The sequence below is a fragment of the Anastrepha ludens genome, chromosome 6 (assembly GCF_028408465.1).
Source record: "Anastrepha ludens isolate Willacy chromosome 6, idAnaLude1.1, whole genome shotgun sequence".
NCBI lineage: Eukaryota > Metazoa > Arthropoda > Insecta > Diptera > Tephritidae > Anastrepha > Anastrepha ludens.
Window position 1 is genome coordinate 116,182,107 of NC_071502.1, and position 14,711 is coordinate 116,196,817.

The following is a 14,711-nucleotide window of genomic DNA, read 5'->3' on the forward strand; positions in this document are numbered from 1 at the left end:
TTTTTACTCGGGTACGCAGTTGGTGGTGTGAGTTGACATTTCGTTTGTGGCTACTCTTTGAAACTGATATTTAACAGGAAACAGTGCGGGTATAATCGGAAAACTAGTTTAACTTAGGCACAGAGTGTAGAAAAGTACCATCGATAACTGTTCCGAGAAGTTTATTTCATAAGCCGCCAGTTTTAAGTTACGCTGAAGTTGGGTCGTTTATTTTCTCAAACTTCTGGGATATTAAAAGAGCTCGAAAAAACTTCATTTTTTTCAGTCATATTTCCCACGCAGAGGCATGCGCTACTGACTACGTAATTTCAGATGTGCGTGTTTCCAGGCTCATGTGCTACCACTTTCAGCGGAAGTTAAGTATCTACCAGTGATACTTGACTCCAAACTCCATTGCAAGCTGCATGTTGAAAATGGGGTAAAGACGGCCAGCATAGCTTTCGACTCCTGCAAATCCATGTTCGGCCAAAAATGGGGACTCAAGCTACAGTTCGATCTCTGGATGTGCAACGTAGTGGTTCTGCCAATTTTAACGTACGGATGCCTGGTTTTATGGGAAGCTCTATGGAACGGCTATAATATCACTAAACATCTTGGCCAATTGCAGCCAGAGGAGGAGCACTTACGCCCATCGCACCCATCTATATCCTGAGTTTAATAAGGGAACTGGGTCTGGATGAGGTTCTGTGATGAGTAGAGGGCACAAAAGACCATGAGGTCGAACCGCAAACTTCGTATAGAATCCAATATAATCTGATCACTAAACTGGACTCAAAGGACTGCTTGTAGAACTTGGCTCCCATCGACTTTCACGTTATTTCCATCGCTGCTCAAAGCGCAATCAGGTTAAAGAATGTTGTTATCTGGAGACAATCTCTCAAGGGGCAAGGTACTATTTTAGGGCAGTTAACACCGTATTTCTTTGAACTTCGTACAGATCTCTCTCCCCACAAACTGGAGTTTGAGGGTCATGCCAGAGCAATCTTTCCATGCACGCAGCATTGGAAGGAGGGGAAAATCCGTACCGATACTGTTACCTCTATCTTCACTCACGGCTCTAAGATGGAATTGAGAGTCGAAGCAGGGGGTTTCTCTAAATCAACCACCCTATTTATTACCTTAAAATAGAACGTTTAGGGAATGCGGGAGCGAGAGAGAGATCGACATTTTTACCTATAGTCAAGCTGCGATCAAGGCTCTGACAATGAAATGGTGCAGATCCAAATTGGTCAACTACTGTAAGCAAGAAATCAAATCTCTTGGGTGTGCAGGTAAAATTTTTCTGATCTGAGTTTCAGGGAATAGGAAAATGAATTTGTTGATGAGTTAGCCAAGAAGGAATCGACCGAATTGGACTCAGAGGTCTTCCTGCCGGTCATCGGCATCCTCCTGACTGTTGTCAAAGTAGAATTGCGCAACTTAGATGGAGCTCCAGCACATATCAGACGGTGCTCCATTTTTTCGTTTGTTATTTCGAATACTTCTGGGGACTCCACGCCATTCAATTTCTAAACTTGTAGTTTACCGGTCTTTGGACGAAAAGCTGGGTTTACCATTTAATCCCCATTGCAAGAGCTGTGGGAACCTTTCGGGGAAGGATACTATTGAGTATTTTCTGTAAATGCCCGGGCTGGGCAGCTAAACGATTAAAGTCACTGGGTGTTCGTTTCTTCGACAGCCTTTTGCAGTGCTTTAATCTAAATCCCATCAACCTTCTCCTTATATCAAGAGCTCTAGTTGGCTGTAGATATCTGCCCGTTGGAGGTCTCAAAATGGTACCAAAACGACGTTTTAGTGCTACTTGGGGAGTGCCAATCTGGTACTTCAACCATTTCACCACCTACCTACCTGTTCTATGCTGAGGTATATCAGAAGCTATCGAATTGCAATGGGTTTTATCTTGTAACACTTCCATGTTGAGCGAGTCGTTATATGCAATGGAAGCATTGGAATATCCCCCATATACGGGAGTCGATGTGTTAATCAAAAGCAAGTCTTCGATTACCTCAAGCGTCGAAGGGCTGTCACTTGCCAATGAAATGTTGAACATGAAAATCGGTCATATATTTGACGAATAAATGTCAAGTAGGTATGACCTAAAGAGAAAATGCGATACATTTTTTTAGAAAACCCAAGACTTGTTGCTGCCTTGCCAAGTTTGTCGCCTTTCTTGATGGCCGCTGGCCTAAAGACGCCTTCAGAAATAATAAAACGCACTAATTTTATTATCCAAGCGCATAAAGTTCAATTACCCTCACTAATTCAACAGTTTAAATGCATGTTTACACAGCTCTAGTTACCCTCTAATGCAGCCAGCGTCAAATAACTTGCGTTGTCTTGGTTAAAATGCGCGTTAAATTACAATTACGTCAAAATTAACAACTGCGCTACCCATTTCTACTTAGTTCTGCGTTGCTTTCTTTTTGCCAGTTCTCTTTTTGCCTGCCTGCTTTCATGTAATTAAATTAAAATCGTAATTTAGATAACAATGCAGGTGGGGTGGCGCGGCATCAACAGTTTGCACCACACCTCTTATGTGTGCTAGCACTCGGATTTCTTCCGCATATTTAAGAATTACTTTCCATACTTAGCGTTAGCCAAGTAAGGTCGTCTCGTTTACTATGTGGCATGCTGAGATGTGCTGCATGTGGTTCACGTTGACGTGACATGCGGTGATTAGCCACTTTAGCTGCCAAACATTTCTTGCAGCACAACAACTTCACGTCGCTATTCGGCTTAATAAATATATCTGCTGCGCGCTTATGTGACACTTTGTCTAAGGAAATTTATCAACGCTTAAATTATACTCAAGCTTGCCGCGCACCTTTGCGTGGTTCTCAAAAAACGTGGAAATGACATGCAAAAACAGATCTAGGTAATTGTCGGAAAAGTGGTCAAAGAAAAGCGAAACGGAAGTGGCACGCTGGCAGAGAAATATGGCAAGGCTAGTTGTGGCCCGTTACAGATTGTTAGACAGCCAGCTGAGCTACACCTTAAACCACAATGCACACATAGTGATTTTTTCTTTTGTCTTTTTTTATGAAGGTATGTTTACCTCCTATTTAGAGCCTTAAATGTGATAAATTGAATTAAACTTTTGCGTTTAATGACAAGGAGCAAAGTGCGTCTCTGCATGGGAGTCCACGTCATGGTTGTTTGATGGTTCCATGCTATGCCATCTACTTATGCTAATTTTAGCAAGAAATTTAATTATATTTTGAGTTTTTTGTGCACATTAATAAAACTGTAGTTTAAACGCGAAGCAAAACAAAAAATTTTGGGAGTGGAAATAAAACGTGAAATTCTTTTGACGTGTATGTCGAAATTAGACAATTAACCGAGTAACCTTTATAGTGAAATAATTAGCTCTAATTAATTAAAATCTTATTAAAACTATACAAAATCTAAATATTAAGACAGCGCGCTTGTTAATGGTTTTAGACAGTTAGCACTTTTATTTATGAGGCTCATTACGATGTTGACATCATCGGTCATACCAAGCAGAACGTCGCCGCCGCTTTTACGTCTATTGAAAATGAGTCAGCACGATTGGGTCTGACGGTAAACGAGGGCAAAACCATGTATACGCTGGCTTTCTGCAGGGAATCGCGGCGTCTTGGAACACAGATCGAAGTTAACTACTATAAATTCGATGTGTTCAACGACTTTATTTATCTTGGTTCCGCTATTACCAGCAAGCAAAAATGAGGTTTATTGTTCACGGATGGATCGAAGTTGGAAGGAGAGGTTGGCGGAGAAGTTTTTTGCGAGGAGCCCCCCATCAGACTCAAATTCAGGTTACCGGACCACTGCAGTACGTTCAGCAATCAGCTGATTGGCTACTCACATGCATACTAAAAGTCAAGAAAGTAAATATTTACTACGACAACCAAGCGGCAATGATGGGTCAATGATGGTGCATTCGAAACTGTAAGGGATTGTTTGGCTTCACTTTCGATTGCATCCGAATCCTTTGACATAATGCTCATTTGGGTTCCTGGTCACAGCATCATTGCAGGAAACTGTAAGCGAATGAGCTCACCAAACAAGGGATTTTCCCGCAAAGCGAGAGGATTTTGATTCCCATAACCACCTGCGGTCTGCTCCTGGAAAGATAGGTTTCGCGCCAACTCAGCGAGCGTTGGGCAAGAACACAAACTTGTAAGGTTGCGAAATCCTTCAAGGCACGTGTGGAGCGAGCTTCTGAGGTTGACCAAATATGAGCTCTCAAACTTCGTGGGTGTTCTCACAGGCCACCATGCGCAAGGTCTGTATGTCGTAAGACTTTTAAATACCTCGAGTTCGTTTTACGTCGGATGTATGGTCGGTGGAATCATCTCAGCACCTTCTCCTTAGCCATTGCTCATCTTGGCTCTTACTTCTTCGCTACGGCTGCTGATAAGTAGGCCTTGCCATTAAAAATCTGATGAACTCCATCAGCAGCATAAAGTGGTTGTCGCAACCGCAGCACAGTCATCGTTCATACTAAACCCATCCTCTTAACTATCCCACTTCCACCTCCCTCCGCCTTCTACTTTTGTCCCATCGGTCTTCCTCCATCTAACTTCCTTCACAATGGTATCACAAAGGACAAATTCGTTTTCTTCGTCCAAGTGCACCCACTCCTTGGGCAACCATTTTAACCTAACCTAACCTGGTGCTTCTTCTGAAGCCTGAACAGCCGCTCTTGGAGTTTTTGAGAGGAAAGTACTTCACAAGATATTTGGCCCTGCTCGCATAGATGACGGGTACCGCATTTGAATGAACCACGAGCTGCATGAGCTTTATGGAGATATTGGCATAGTCAAACGCTCACTCTGCAGCGACTAAGGTGGCTGTGTCATGTTGTCCATATGGAAGGAACTGTGCCGACGAAAAAGGTGTTTCAAATGGTAATTGGCGGTCAAAGGCGAAGAGAAGGTCCTCGTGTCTGGTGGAAGCACCTAATTGAAGATGAGTTCGCTTCTCTTGGCTTAAGAAACTGGAAGAGATGTGCACAAAATAGAGTTACTATTCGACAGGCTGTAACTCGGTTTGTAATTTTGATAACCGAACGTTTCAGTTCGAGTTAATATGCCACATTGACGGCCACAATGGCTATAGATGCCATTGGCGATGTTTTCCTCCTTCTAAAAAACGGGTGTAACTCGGTAATGGGTTGCTACGACTAATTAAGTAAGTAAGTAATTTGAATGTGTGTTCGTGGAAGAATACTTCTTTAACGTTAAAAGGGTAGACTTTTGAAAGCAGCAGAAGAGTCTAATCTGTCAGAAAAATAAAAAAAATGTAGCCGTGCGGAAAAGCTGTTTTGCTAGTATGGCTAAAGCTTGCAAAAGGCAGTCAAAGTACATATAATTTTTATTTGTCAACTATTTCAAAAACATTTTCCTTTAAAATGCCAATTAATTTGCTTTACAATTGCATCACTGCATCACGAGCAACTTTCAATTGTTATGCAAAGTGGCAAACGCTACCAAATTTGCAACAAAAGTATTTGCTTTATAATTTTGCATACTTCTCTTTGTGCTAGGCGCAGACACTCATAGTGCATACCAACTCATATCAATGCTGATTTCGACACATAAGAGGAAGTCCCCATTGTTAACTGTAAAAGGCTGCAGCAATGCGGAATATGGGGAAGAGTCGTTAGCGTTACATTCGCTTTGCCAATGACTTTGATGGTTTTACGCAAATGCAACGCTGCTGCACATCACACAATAAAGTGTCAAGCCATTAATAAGGCGTTGCCAATTAAATACAGTTTCAATAATGGCGCAAGCAATGAGTAAGTAAACTAATGTTGGCGCATGAGTGAACGCATCATCATAAAGGGCATTTGTATGAGTGAGTAAATGATGCGTGTGTGAATGGCTCGTAATTTTGATAACCGGAAATGCAATTTAAAAACAATTAAAGCAATTGTTGGCATGTTGAACCACAAACGAAATGTCAACTCAGATGAGAAAATGTGAAAGGTCTTTACAACACTAATTAAATTTGTAGAAAATTGCAAAAAAAAAGACAATTGCATGAAGCCAACCGTTGAGTTCAATACACTAAGTTGTGAAAACAATCGAGTAATCGATTTCCAAGTGACTCGATTAACGAAAAGAAACAGCTGAACAAGCGAAACAAACGGCGAGGAAAAATAATTAAAACCCACGTTGCGCATAACACCAACGATGAGACTGGTTTGTTGAATTAGAACCTGTAAATTTGTATGAAAGCGATAGTTGGAGGACTCTTAACGCAATAAAACAAAGAAGATTTCGTTTTTTTTATTGTAGCATTTTTTTTTGATTATCTTAATTGCGTATGCGCCATAGGGGCTAATTATTTCTTTTTGTGGTGGTCATAAATTGTTGAAAGTTTTTTTAAAAAATGTTTCAATAATGTCCAAGACTATTTATCGAGTCTTTTGAGCATTTAATTTGCTCGTCAGAACTTTTTAACTCGCCAAGCTTCTTAGTTCTGCCATAAGTTCTGTTACAAGTTGAGTCCGTTATAGATATGAAATTATAATAATTTTTTTTTTACGTTAGTTTCATTTAATCATGTAAATATTAAGGAATAAAATTTTCAATTTTCATTCGAAACGATCAGCATTTGCTTTTACACAAGCCTTCAAACGATTAGGTCATTTGGCTTTTGCAGCACGCACGGTTTCCATGGATACTGACGTCGCTGCTCGAACCAAAGATTATTTGAGACTCTCCAAATTTCTGCGAGGCCTTCGACAAGGAATGTTCTGAACTGTAGTCCAATGGACTTGATACTGTTTCACGAAATAAATCGCTCGAAGCTCGAAAAATGTGTGGGCATAAATCGGCTGTAAATGCGTATTAGTTTGCCGACTTTTGTTTTAATTAAGTCCTCCAACTTTCAACTTTTAAAATCAACGCCTTCTGCGCTCATTTTTCACTCTCTCCTCTCTGGAGCCTCTGCAACTTACCCGCTCGCACGTGAACATCGCGTGAAATAATGGTGCCGAATTGATTGCGCGCCAAACAGGCATAAACTTGAGCGTGCACTTCTTGTCGATAATCTTCAGCGCGGAAGGGTGGGAAGACCAATTTCCCATCGGATGAAATTTGACGCAGTCCAGGTACATCGCCAACAGCAGTACCATCACTACGAATCCAAATGATTTCGGGCATGGGATTTCCGCTGGCTTTGCATTCAATTTCGGCGCCTGTCGAGTTGGAGAAGTCAATGCGGTTGGTCGGTTCGTTGAGGAAAACGGGTCCTTTCTGGTCGGCATCGGGCTGGGTCGCCGCATAAGCGATTGGAGTGCCTGGAAAATGAGTAAAGAAAATAGGATAAGTAAAAGTTGTAGTTTTTTTTGTAAAAGCATAAGAGATCTTAGGTTCAAATAAGTTTTTCTGCTTTATGTCGTCTGTATGTCGCCTTTTATACAGCAAACAATTCCAATCACATTTACCATTTCCTAAGCAATTCATCACTGAATTTCCATAAAGTTTCAATAAATTATGCGCACAAGTGTAGTATAAATTTCAGTTTAAAAGTTGTCAGCTACCTAAGAGTGCAATTGGACTTTACCCAGTGCGAAAATTGTATCAATGAATGGTCAAAACAAAAGACGAATAAAATGCAATAAAAAGAAACTAGAAGAGAATAACACTATAAGCACTGTGGTATTAACCCTATAGCAAATGCCACTACTTCCAGGCTAGGGTGAAACCAGTTCTTTGTGGGATGACAGTTCGCGCTTGATACGAGCACTTACGGTCAGATGGTTTAAGATTTGAATTTCATGCAAATGTGGATAATCGTAGATAGGTGAAATGGTTGAAATACCAGTCTAGCGCTCCCCTAGTAGCACTAAAGCGCCGTTTTGATACCATTATGAGACCTCCAATGGGCAGATATCTATAGCCCACGAGAGCTGTCGATGTAACAGAGAAGGTTGATGGGATGTAGGTTGGAGCACTGCCACAGGCTAGGAAGAAAGGATCACCCACTGAACTTAATCGACTAGTTGCCAAACCCTGACATTTAAAGCGAAAGTGCTCAATAGTCTCCTTCTGTGAAAGGTGATGCAATGTGTATTAAGTGGTAAACCCAGCTTTTCTCTGTGTGCGCCGATCGTCCAATGGCCGGCAAGCTCAGCTTTAAGCAGCTGGTTGGACTGATGATGGGCCACTTTCTATGGGCGAAGCACATGGAAAAGGTAGGCATCTCAGACAGTGAAGAGGAGGATGAGACGGCGAACCGCTTTCTGTGCATCTGCCCGGCCTTTGCTCAAATCAGGCTTGAGGTCTTTAGCACTGATGTGATAAGAAGCGACCACCTCGGCTCCTTGGTACCACAAGATCTACTCAGATTTCTTCGGAGGTAGGGTAGATTTAGGTAGTTAGGTAGGTAGGGTGGTTGTCGCAAGACACACTTAGACCTTCAGCAGGTCCATTGTGATACCACTGGAGCTTATCCTTACTCTACGTGTTCCTTTTCAAACCATCCGGTTGCTTTAATAAACGAGCAGAGCTTCGTTAGTTTTAGATGGGCTATGTCCGCTACATCGGTTAGAAATGCTGTCTCGAGGGTGCGCAGCCTTCTCATAGCTAGGCTTTCACACTCACATAAAAGGTGTCTGACTGTTTCCTCTTCTTCTGTATTAAGACAGCTTCTACAGAAATCGAAGTAAGGGAGTCCTAACCTTCTAGCGTGGCTGCCTATTAAACAATGACCAGTTAAAACACCTATCATTTTTCTTATAGATTCTCTGTTGAATCGTAGCAAGATCTTCGATCGACCGCTGTTCCAGTTCGGCCATGTCTGTCTGCTTAGTTCGCATGTTGTGAGGTTTTGCCAGATTGTATTTACCTTTTTGATGGTTTCCCTGTCTATAAGTAATTTACAAGTGGCTATGGGCATGGGTATCAGCGCCTTATCCGGTTCGAGACCGAGGGTAGATTTAAAGAAAATTAAAACTAAATGTTGTCGTTCTTGCTAGTCTGTCTCAATAAAAATAAAAAAAGTTCAGCTATGGCGTTGAGTCTCCAGAACTTTCTGCGTCCTGCGGGTTTTCGAAATAGCAGAGGAAGAAATGTAGCTCCATCGATTCTGCGCTTTCCTCAGAAATAAGTTGTGCAATTCTACTTTAACAACAGTCAAGGGGACGCCGATGACCGAGTGGGAGATCTCTGAGACCAATTCGATCGACCCCTCTTTGGCAAGCTCATCAGCAATTTCATTTTCCTCTATGTTCCTATGTCCTGGAACAGAAATCGGAGAAATTTTACCTGCACACCCAAGAGATTTGATCTCCTGCTTGCAGGAGTTGACCAGTTTGGATCTGCGGCGATGGCGTCGTCAGAACCTTGATCGCAGATAGACTATCGGAAAAATTGTTAATGACTTCCTCGCTCCTGCATTTTAAGTTTTGTACTTAAAACTATTGTCTGCGGCCAGCTTTGAAGGCTTTCGGCTTTGAAATACAAAAAATTTGCGCCTGTGTTGCAAGTAATCTTAGGCAAGTAGTATAGGATTAGCTTGTAGTTCAGAAAAGCTAGTGAGTATTACCTTTGCTGTTTCTGTTTCTTTAAACGAAATGAAATCAACGGCGACGATGACTACAATAACAACAATAACAATTATTGAAACCCATTGATCAGTGTATTTGTTGGGCCTTCGAGCGACAGACTAGCAAACGTCATCGTCGCTTGCCACAGGCAACTCCAACTTGAAATTCATTCCACGCTCTTATGTGTTTGTGTGTACACACTCACTCAGCGGATAGAGGCAACGACATCAGAGTGATGCCAAAAGTAGTAAGCAGAAAGAAATACAAATGAAAATAAACTTACGAGTGAAAAGCTACAACAAGAAAGTGAAGTCCTACTAAAATAAAAGTAATAAAAAGCTAATACAACGCTGGTATGGTCTCTGAGTCTTCAACGCTAAGAAGAGATTTCTTAAGACACAAAAAAGGAGCAACACCACAAACAAATCACCCGCGTTGGTCGCATGAAAGGCAAACCGAATGATCGCCGATACGTGAAACGTGTCGATGACTCTTTCATGACTACAACTTTCCGCCATGGCATAATGTCATCAGCAACAGCAACAAAGACAAACGTGACAAGGCAGCAAAGAAGGAGCAAACACACAACAACGAAAATTTATAGCAGTTTATAGCATAAAGTTTTAGTATTAAAATATTATGCAGGCTATATGGAAAAGCAAGGCGGAAAGAAATAGGTCTCACTTACGAGTACACAAATACTTAAATGTGTGTGCACGAAGGTGGTGAAAATGCAGTTATTTATGGGGTTGTGGTAGCCTCTCTTTTTTTGCCGGAAAATATAAAAGCCGAAGATGTCTAATGCTACCACGCTTGCCAAAATTTGACATGTCAGCTACTTAAAAACTGTTAATGCAATATTTGTATACAATGAAGTGAACTCAATGCCTAGTACAGGGTGTGCGGTGGAAGAATAATGTTTTAATTTAAAGTTGTTTTTAATTTGATACGTTCATGGGCGCGTAGGTTCCGGACAACAAGTTTGGTGACAAACAGCCCACGGCCATTAAAAAAAAATATTGAACTCGTCGCTACTAGTTTGCAAGAATATCCTTGTCAGTCAGTGCGCAAGAGAGCGGCTGTACTGGGACTAGTAAAAGCTATTGTGCATGAAATATTGGAAAAGGATCTGAGACTTCACCACGCCTTCAAATCGTCCAAGTGCTGAAACCTAACGATTACAATTTGCGCAAAAATTTCTAGGAGACAATGTTGGAGCGATTTCGTACGGTGAAGGCCAACTTTTGGAGTGATGAAGCACTTTTTCATTTAAATGTAAGTGTAAATAAGCAAAATAGCGGTTATTGGCCACGTGAAGGGCAGAAGCCATTATTAAAACATCAATATCCACTTCACAGTCCTAAAGTGACGGTTTGGTTTGCATTGTCAAGCAGTGGAATTGGGCCTTATTTTTTTGAAGATCGTCGAGGGCAAGTAATTTATGTGGACGGAGTCCCTTATCGGCGCATTTCGAACGATTATTTTCTGCCAATAATGCGAGAGCATCCTTCCTTCAGTACACAAGCAAGATTTCAGCAATATGGTGCCACGCCACCCATGGCCAGCGAGATCACAGCGATATTGCGTGATTTCTTCCCTGACAAACTGATTACCCGTGCGAGTATCTCTAAAGTAAGGTCTATGAAACAAACCCAGCGAGCAACTCAATATTAAAAGAAAATATCGGTCGCCAGGTTATTCCTCCGTTGGGCACCCGGGTCTGGCCAGACTTTTTCGACTTTGGACGTGAATTTAACATATGTCTATTAAAGCGAACGACTTCTTAAGCTTCCTAAAACTTAATTTTCTATCGATTTATGGATATAACCTTTTAAAAAGGATCCTAGAGCAGGACGGAAAAGGCCAAAGTCTGGTGCCCAACCGAAGGTTTTAAAAAAGGTGTCCAACGGAGAGTTAATGGCATTCCAAGAGTGTATCGACGTAATGGTCAACATTTAGCGGAAATAAGAAAAAAAATCAGTACTTGTCTTCTTTGTAATAGTTATTGAAAAAAACTTTTATAACTGTTATTTTTTTTTTTTAATTTCCAGTACTGCTACTGGACAACCTGTATATTTTTTTATTAAATTTTGTCACGGGTATTTTTTTTAATATAGCTTTTAACCCCGTATATTATTTTTTTTTTATTTTTATCATTGATAATTTTTTTAATATAACTTTTAATTTCTAATTCTGCCACTGAACACCCTGTACATACAAGCATAATTGCCATAGATTGCATCTGATAGCTGTTCATTTCTATAACTCTTTGAGAGCGACCCAGCCTTGTTTACGAGTGGTAATGCTTCTACGGAAGTATGCATGCACATATTTTATTCACTAATCTGGGTTGATTTATATTTGTCAGCTTATTTAGGATATCCTCCAACTTGGCGTAGCGTCACACGAGCAAACGATACGTTTTTGGCTAAGGTGTATTAGGCGAGTAGTGCATAAGTTTCCAAACGGATTTGGCAGCACCGTTGACACTTGAAAGGAAATTCATCTTGGCAAAGGAAGTTTTACATTCAGAAACACTTGAAATTTACTGCCAAGAAATCATTGATTCAATTCCATGTTTTTTTGCATTTTACTGGAGTTAAAAATGGAACCAACTTAAAAGAATCCAAAGTAATGAAGTTGTGTGGGGAATATGATACTCGGGCGAAAACTAACTTTATACACACTTTAATATGGTGTTTATAACAAGTAATCGTGCCTTTTCTTTAATATCAATAATTTACAAAGTTACAATAGATAAAATTTTTTGTGTTTTGCAACACTGTTCAGTTTTGTCTTAGATTCACCGACTACTTTCGAAGGGCAGCGTAGGTGCGCAAGGTCGCTTAGCGCAGCTTGACTGTCACTACAAATTCCAATACCTGATCGAATGGCTACTATGAGCATATGTCGGATATTATATTAAAAAAAAAGCATTAAACTATCTACCAGATAAATGGTCTCGGTAGTCTAGCGTAAATGCACTAGCCTGCCCTCCCAGAGGTTGTGGGTTCGAATTCCACGTAAAGCACGGTTCTCGGACTTTCCCAAACTTCGCTACTTAAAAGCAAAAAAATCATTCCTCAACCCCAAAAACCTTATCCTTCCAATCCTTACTCCCGCACAAAACGTCAGCGCATTACTTGCATTGTGGGTGCTAAAACAGTTACACAGCAAGAGGAAGCGGGCAATCGCGGTAATAGCGCAGACACACCAAAATTTAGCGAAGTACTCAACTATCTGTGTGATCCTTCTACCAGAAAAATGTGAAACACAGATGGCGCGCTAAACAGTTACAAGGCGTTGTTCCTTAGCAACGACATGTGGGCACTCTCACTACTTGGGACTGGAAGCGGCAGGCTAATCACCTACCCTGCTAGAAACGAAAACAAAAAAAAAAAAACTTGTTTAACGAAACCAACGTAAGACTAAGTCTTGTTGAGAAAAAAACGAATAATAATAAAAAATTCATTCCAGCAAAATTTCTGCTCTTTGTTTTGCATTATCATTTTAAGCTCTCAAGCTTTAAACAAAACACCCGATACTTGAATGTTACGTCTTCTAATATTCACTTTCATATATTTGTGCTTATATCTCTACATTTCAGCATGTCCTTCGCTGGCCTACGAACTATAGCAACGCACGACATGTCATTAACAGCTACAATCGCTTAATCAGCTAATTCTGCTGTGCTGCTCATAGCACATCAACAGTAATTAAGCTCACACAAAGAGGGTAGTAATTAGTTACTCATATGAAACTGCCAATAGGAAAAGTGAGAATTCTTCAGTTGAAAACAATCAGTAATTTAAATAAAGAAGTCACGCATGGCGAGTGGACAAACTAACACAAAAGCGTCGTGCGCCAGCCATGTTACATACTTTTGAACTTACATATGTGTGTGTGTGCGTATGCATGAAACTGTAAGCGTACTGTAGAATATCTAATATTTTTTATTGAAGCTAAATGCATACATACATACATACATTTATTATGCTTAATGTATTCACTAGCATGCTTCGAATCGAACACAATGAACGGGTAAGTGAGGCGCAACGCAAAATTTCCCCCCCCCCCCCCCCACTAGTGCAAAGTGTTCGAAAAGTAGTGCACGCTTTGTTTGCCCATATTGTGAAGGCAGCGAACGACCAAGACCTACAAATTGTTCTGTACAACTAACTGCCCACCAATCAACCAGGCGGAACAGCAAAATGCGCGTAGTAGGGCAGTGTCGATGATGAGCTGCTGGGGAAGTATGAAAAAATTAAACTGAATTAATTTAAATGACAATAAGCATGAAAAACAAAACAAATAAAATAATGAAAGCGAACGGATGCTTTCGGATGGCGGATGTACGAATACAATGCGTATGAAATATAACGGAAATACGTGTGAATAAATTGGAATTTTGAAACACAACGAAAAGTGGACATTTAAATTTGAGTTCACTGTCTCATTTTTATTACTGCATACTAGTATTTGTGGTTGTAAAGTATTGCATAGATGTATGCTTGTTTATTGCCACCACTTTGAGGTGTTACACGCTTCGATTCGATCGAAAATCGATTTGTTATTGTTTCCTTTTTCCTTTTTATTCAAGAATTTAAGCACGCAACACTTAGTTTAGGGCGAAACGGTTATAGTGCTAAGCTTACATACATTACGCGTTACGACATACTGGCTGGGCTTAAGATATTACGATAAGCAAAGTGCAAAACCTGAGCAACTTTTTAGCGAAAATATCAAATCAAATTTTTTTCTGGGTATTGCACCCAACAGATATTTTTTATATTAAAAGATTGAGTCGTAAGTAAAAAAGTAATTTCTCCGATTTAGTATTACTAATTAGTAATTTCTTTTTTGTAAATTTTTTTTTTATTACATTTTTTTTTTATATATAGAATTGTTATATACATTTTTATTTATATAAACAACAATATACATTTTTTTGGCAAAATCAACTTTTTTTTGGGTATTGCACCACCAGATATTTTGTAAAAGATTGAGTCATAAGTAAAAAAGTAATTTTTGCGATTTAGTACTACTAATTAGTAATTTCTTTTTTGTAAATTGTGTTTTTATAAAAATATCTTTTTTTTTATTAATTTTTTTTTTATTTTTATATAAAATTTTTACATAAATTTTTATTTATATAAAAAACATCAAT

At 40.0% G+C, this 14,711-nt stretch overlaps 1 protein-coding gene across 1 annotated transcript in view; it reads right to left on the minus strand.

Moving 5' to 3' along the window:
* LOC128867720 (cell adhesion molecule Dscam2) overlaps positions 1 to 14,711 on the minus strand; it is a 245,634-nt gene that overhangs the window by 151,729 nt on the left and 79,194 nt on the right. The window contains exon 3 of the mRNA XM_054109170.1: positions 6,953 to 7,294. Within this exon, the coding sequence (XP_053965145.1) occupies positions 6,953 to 7,294 (342 nt within the window). The remainder of the gene's footprint in view (positions 1 to 6,952; positions 7,295 to 14,711) is intronic.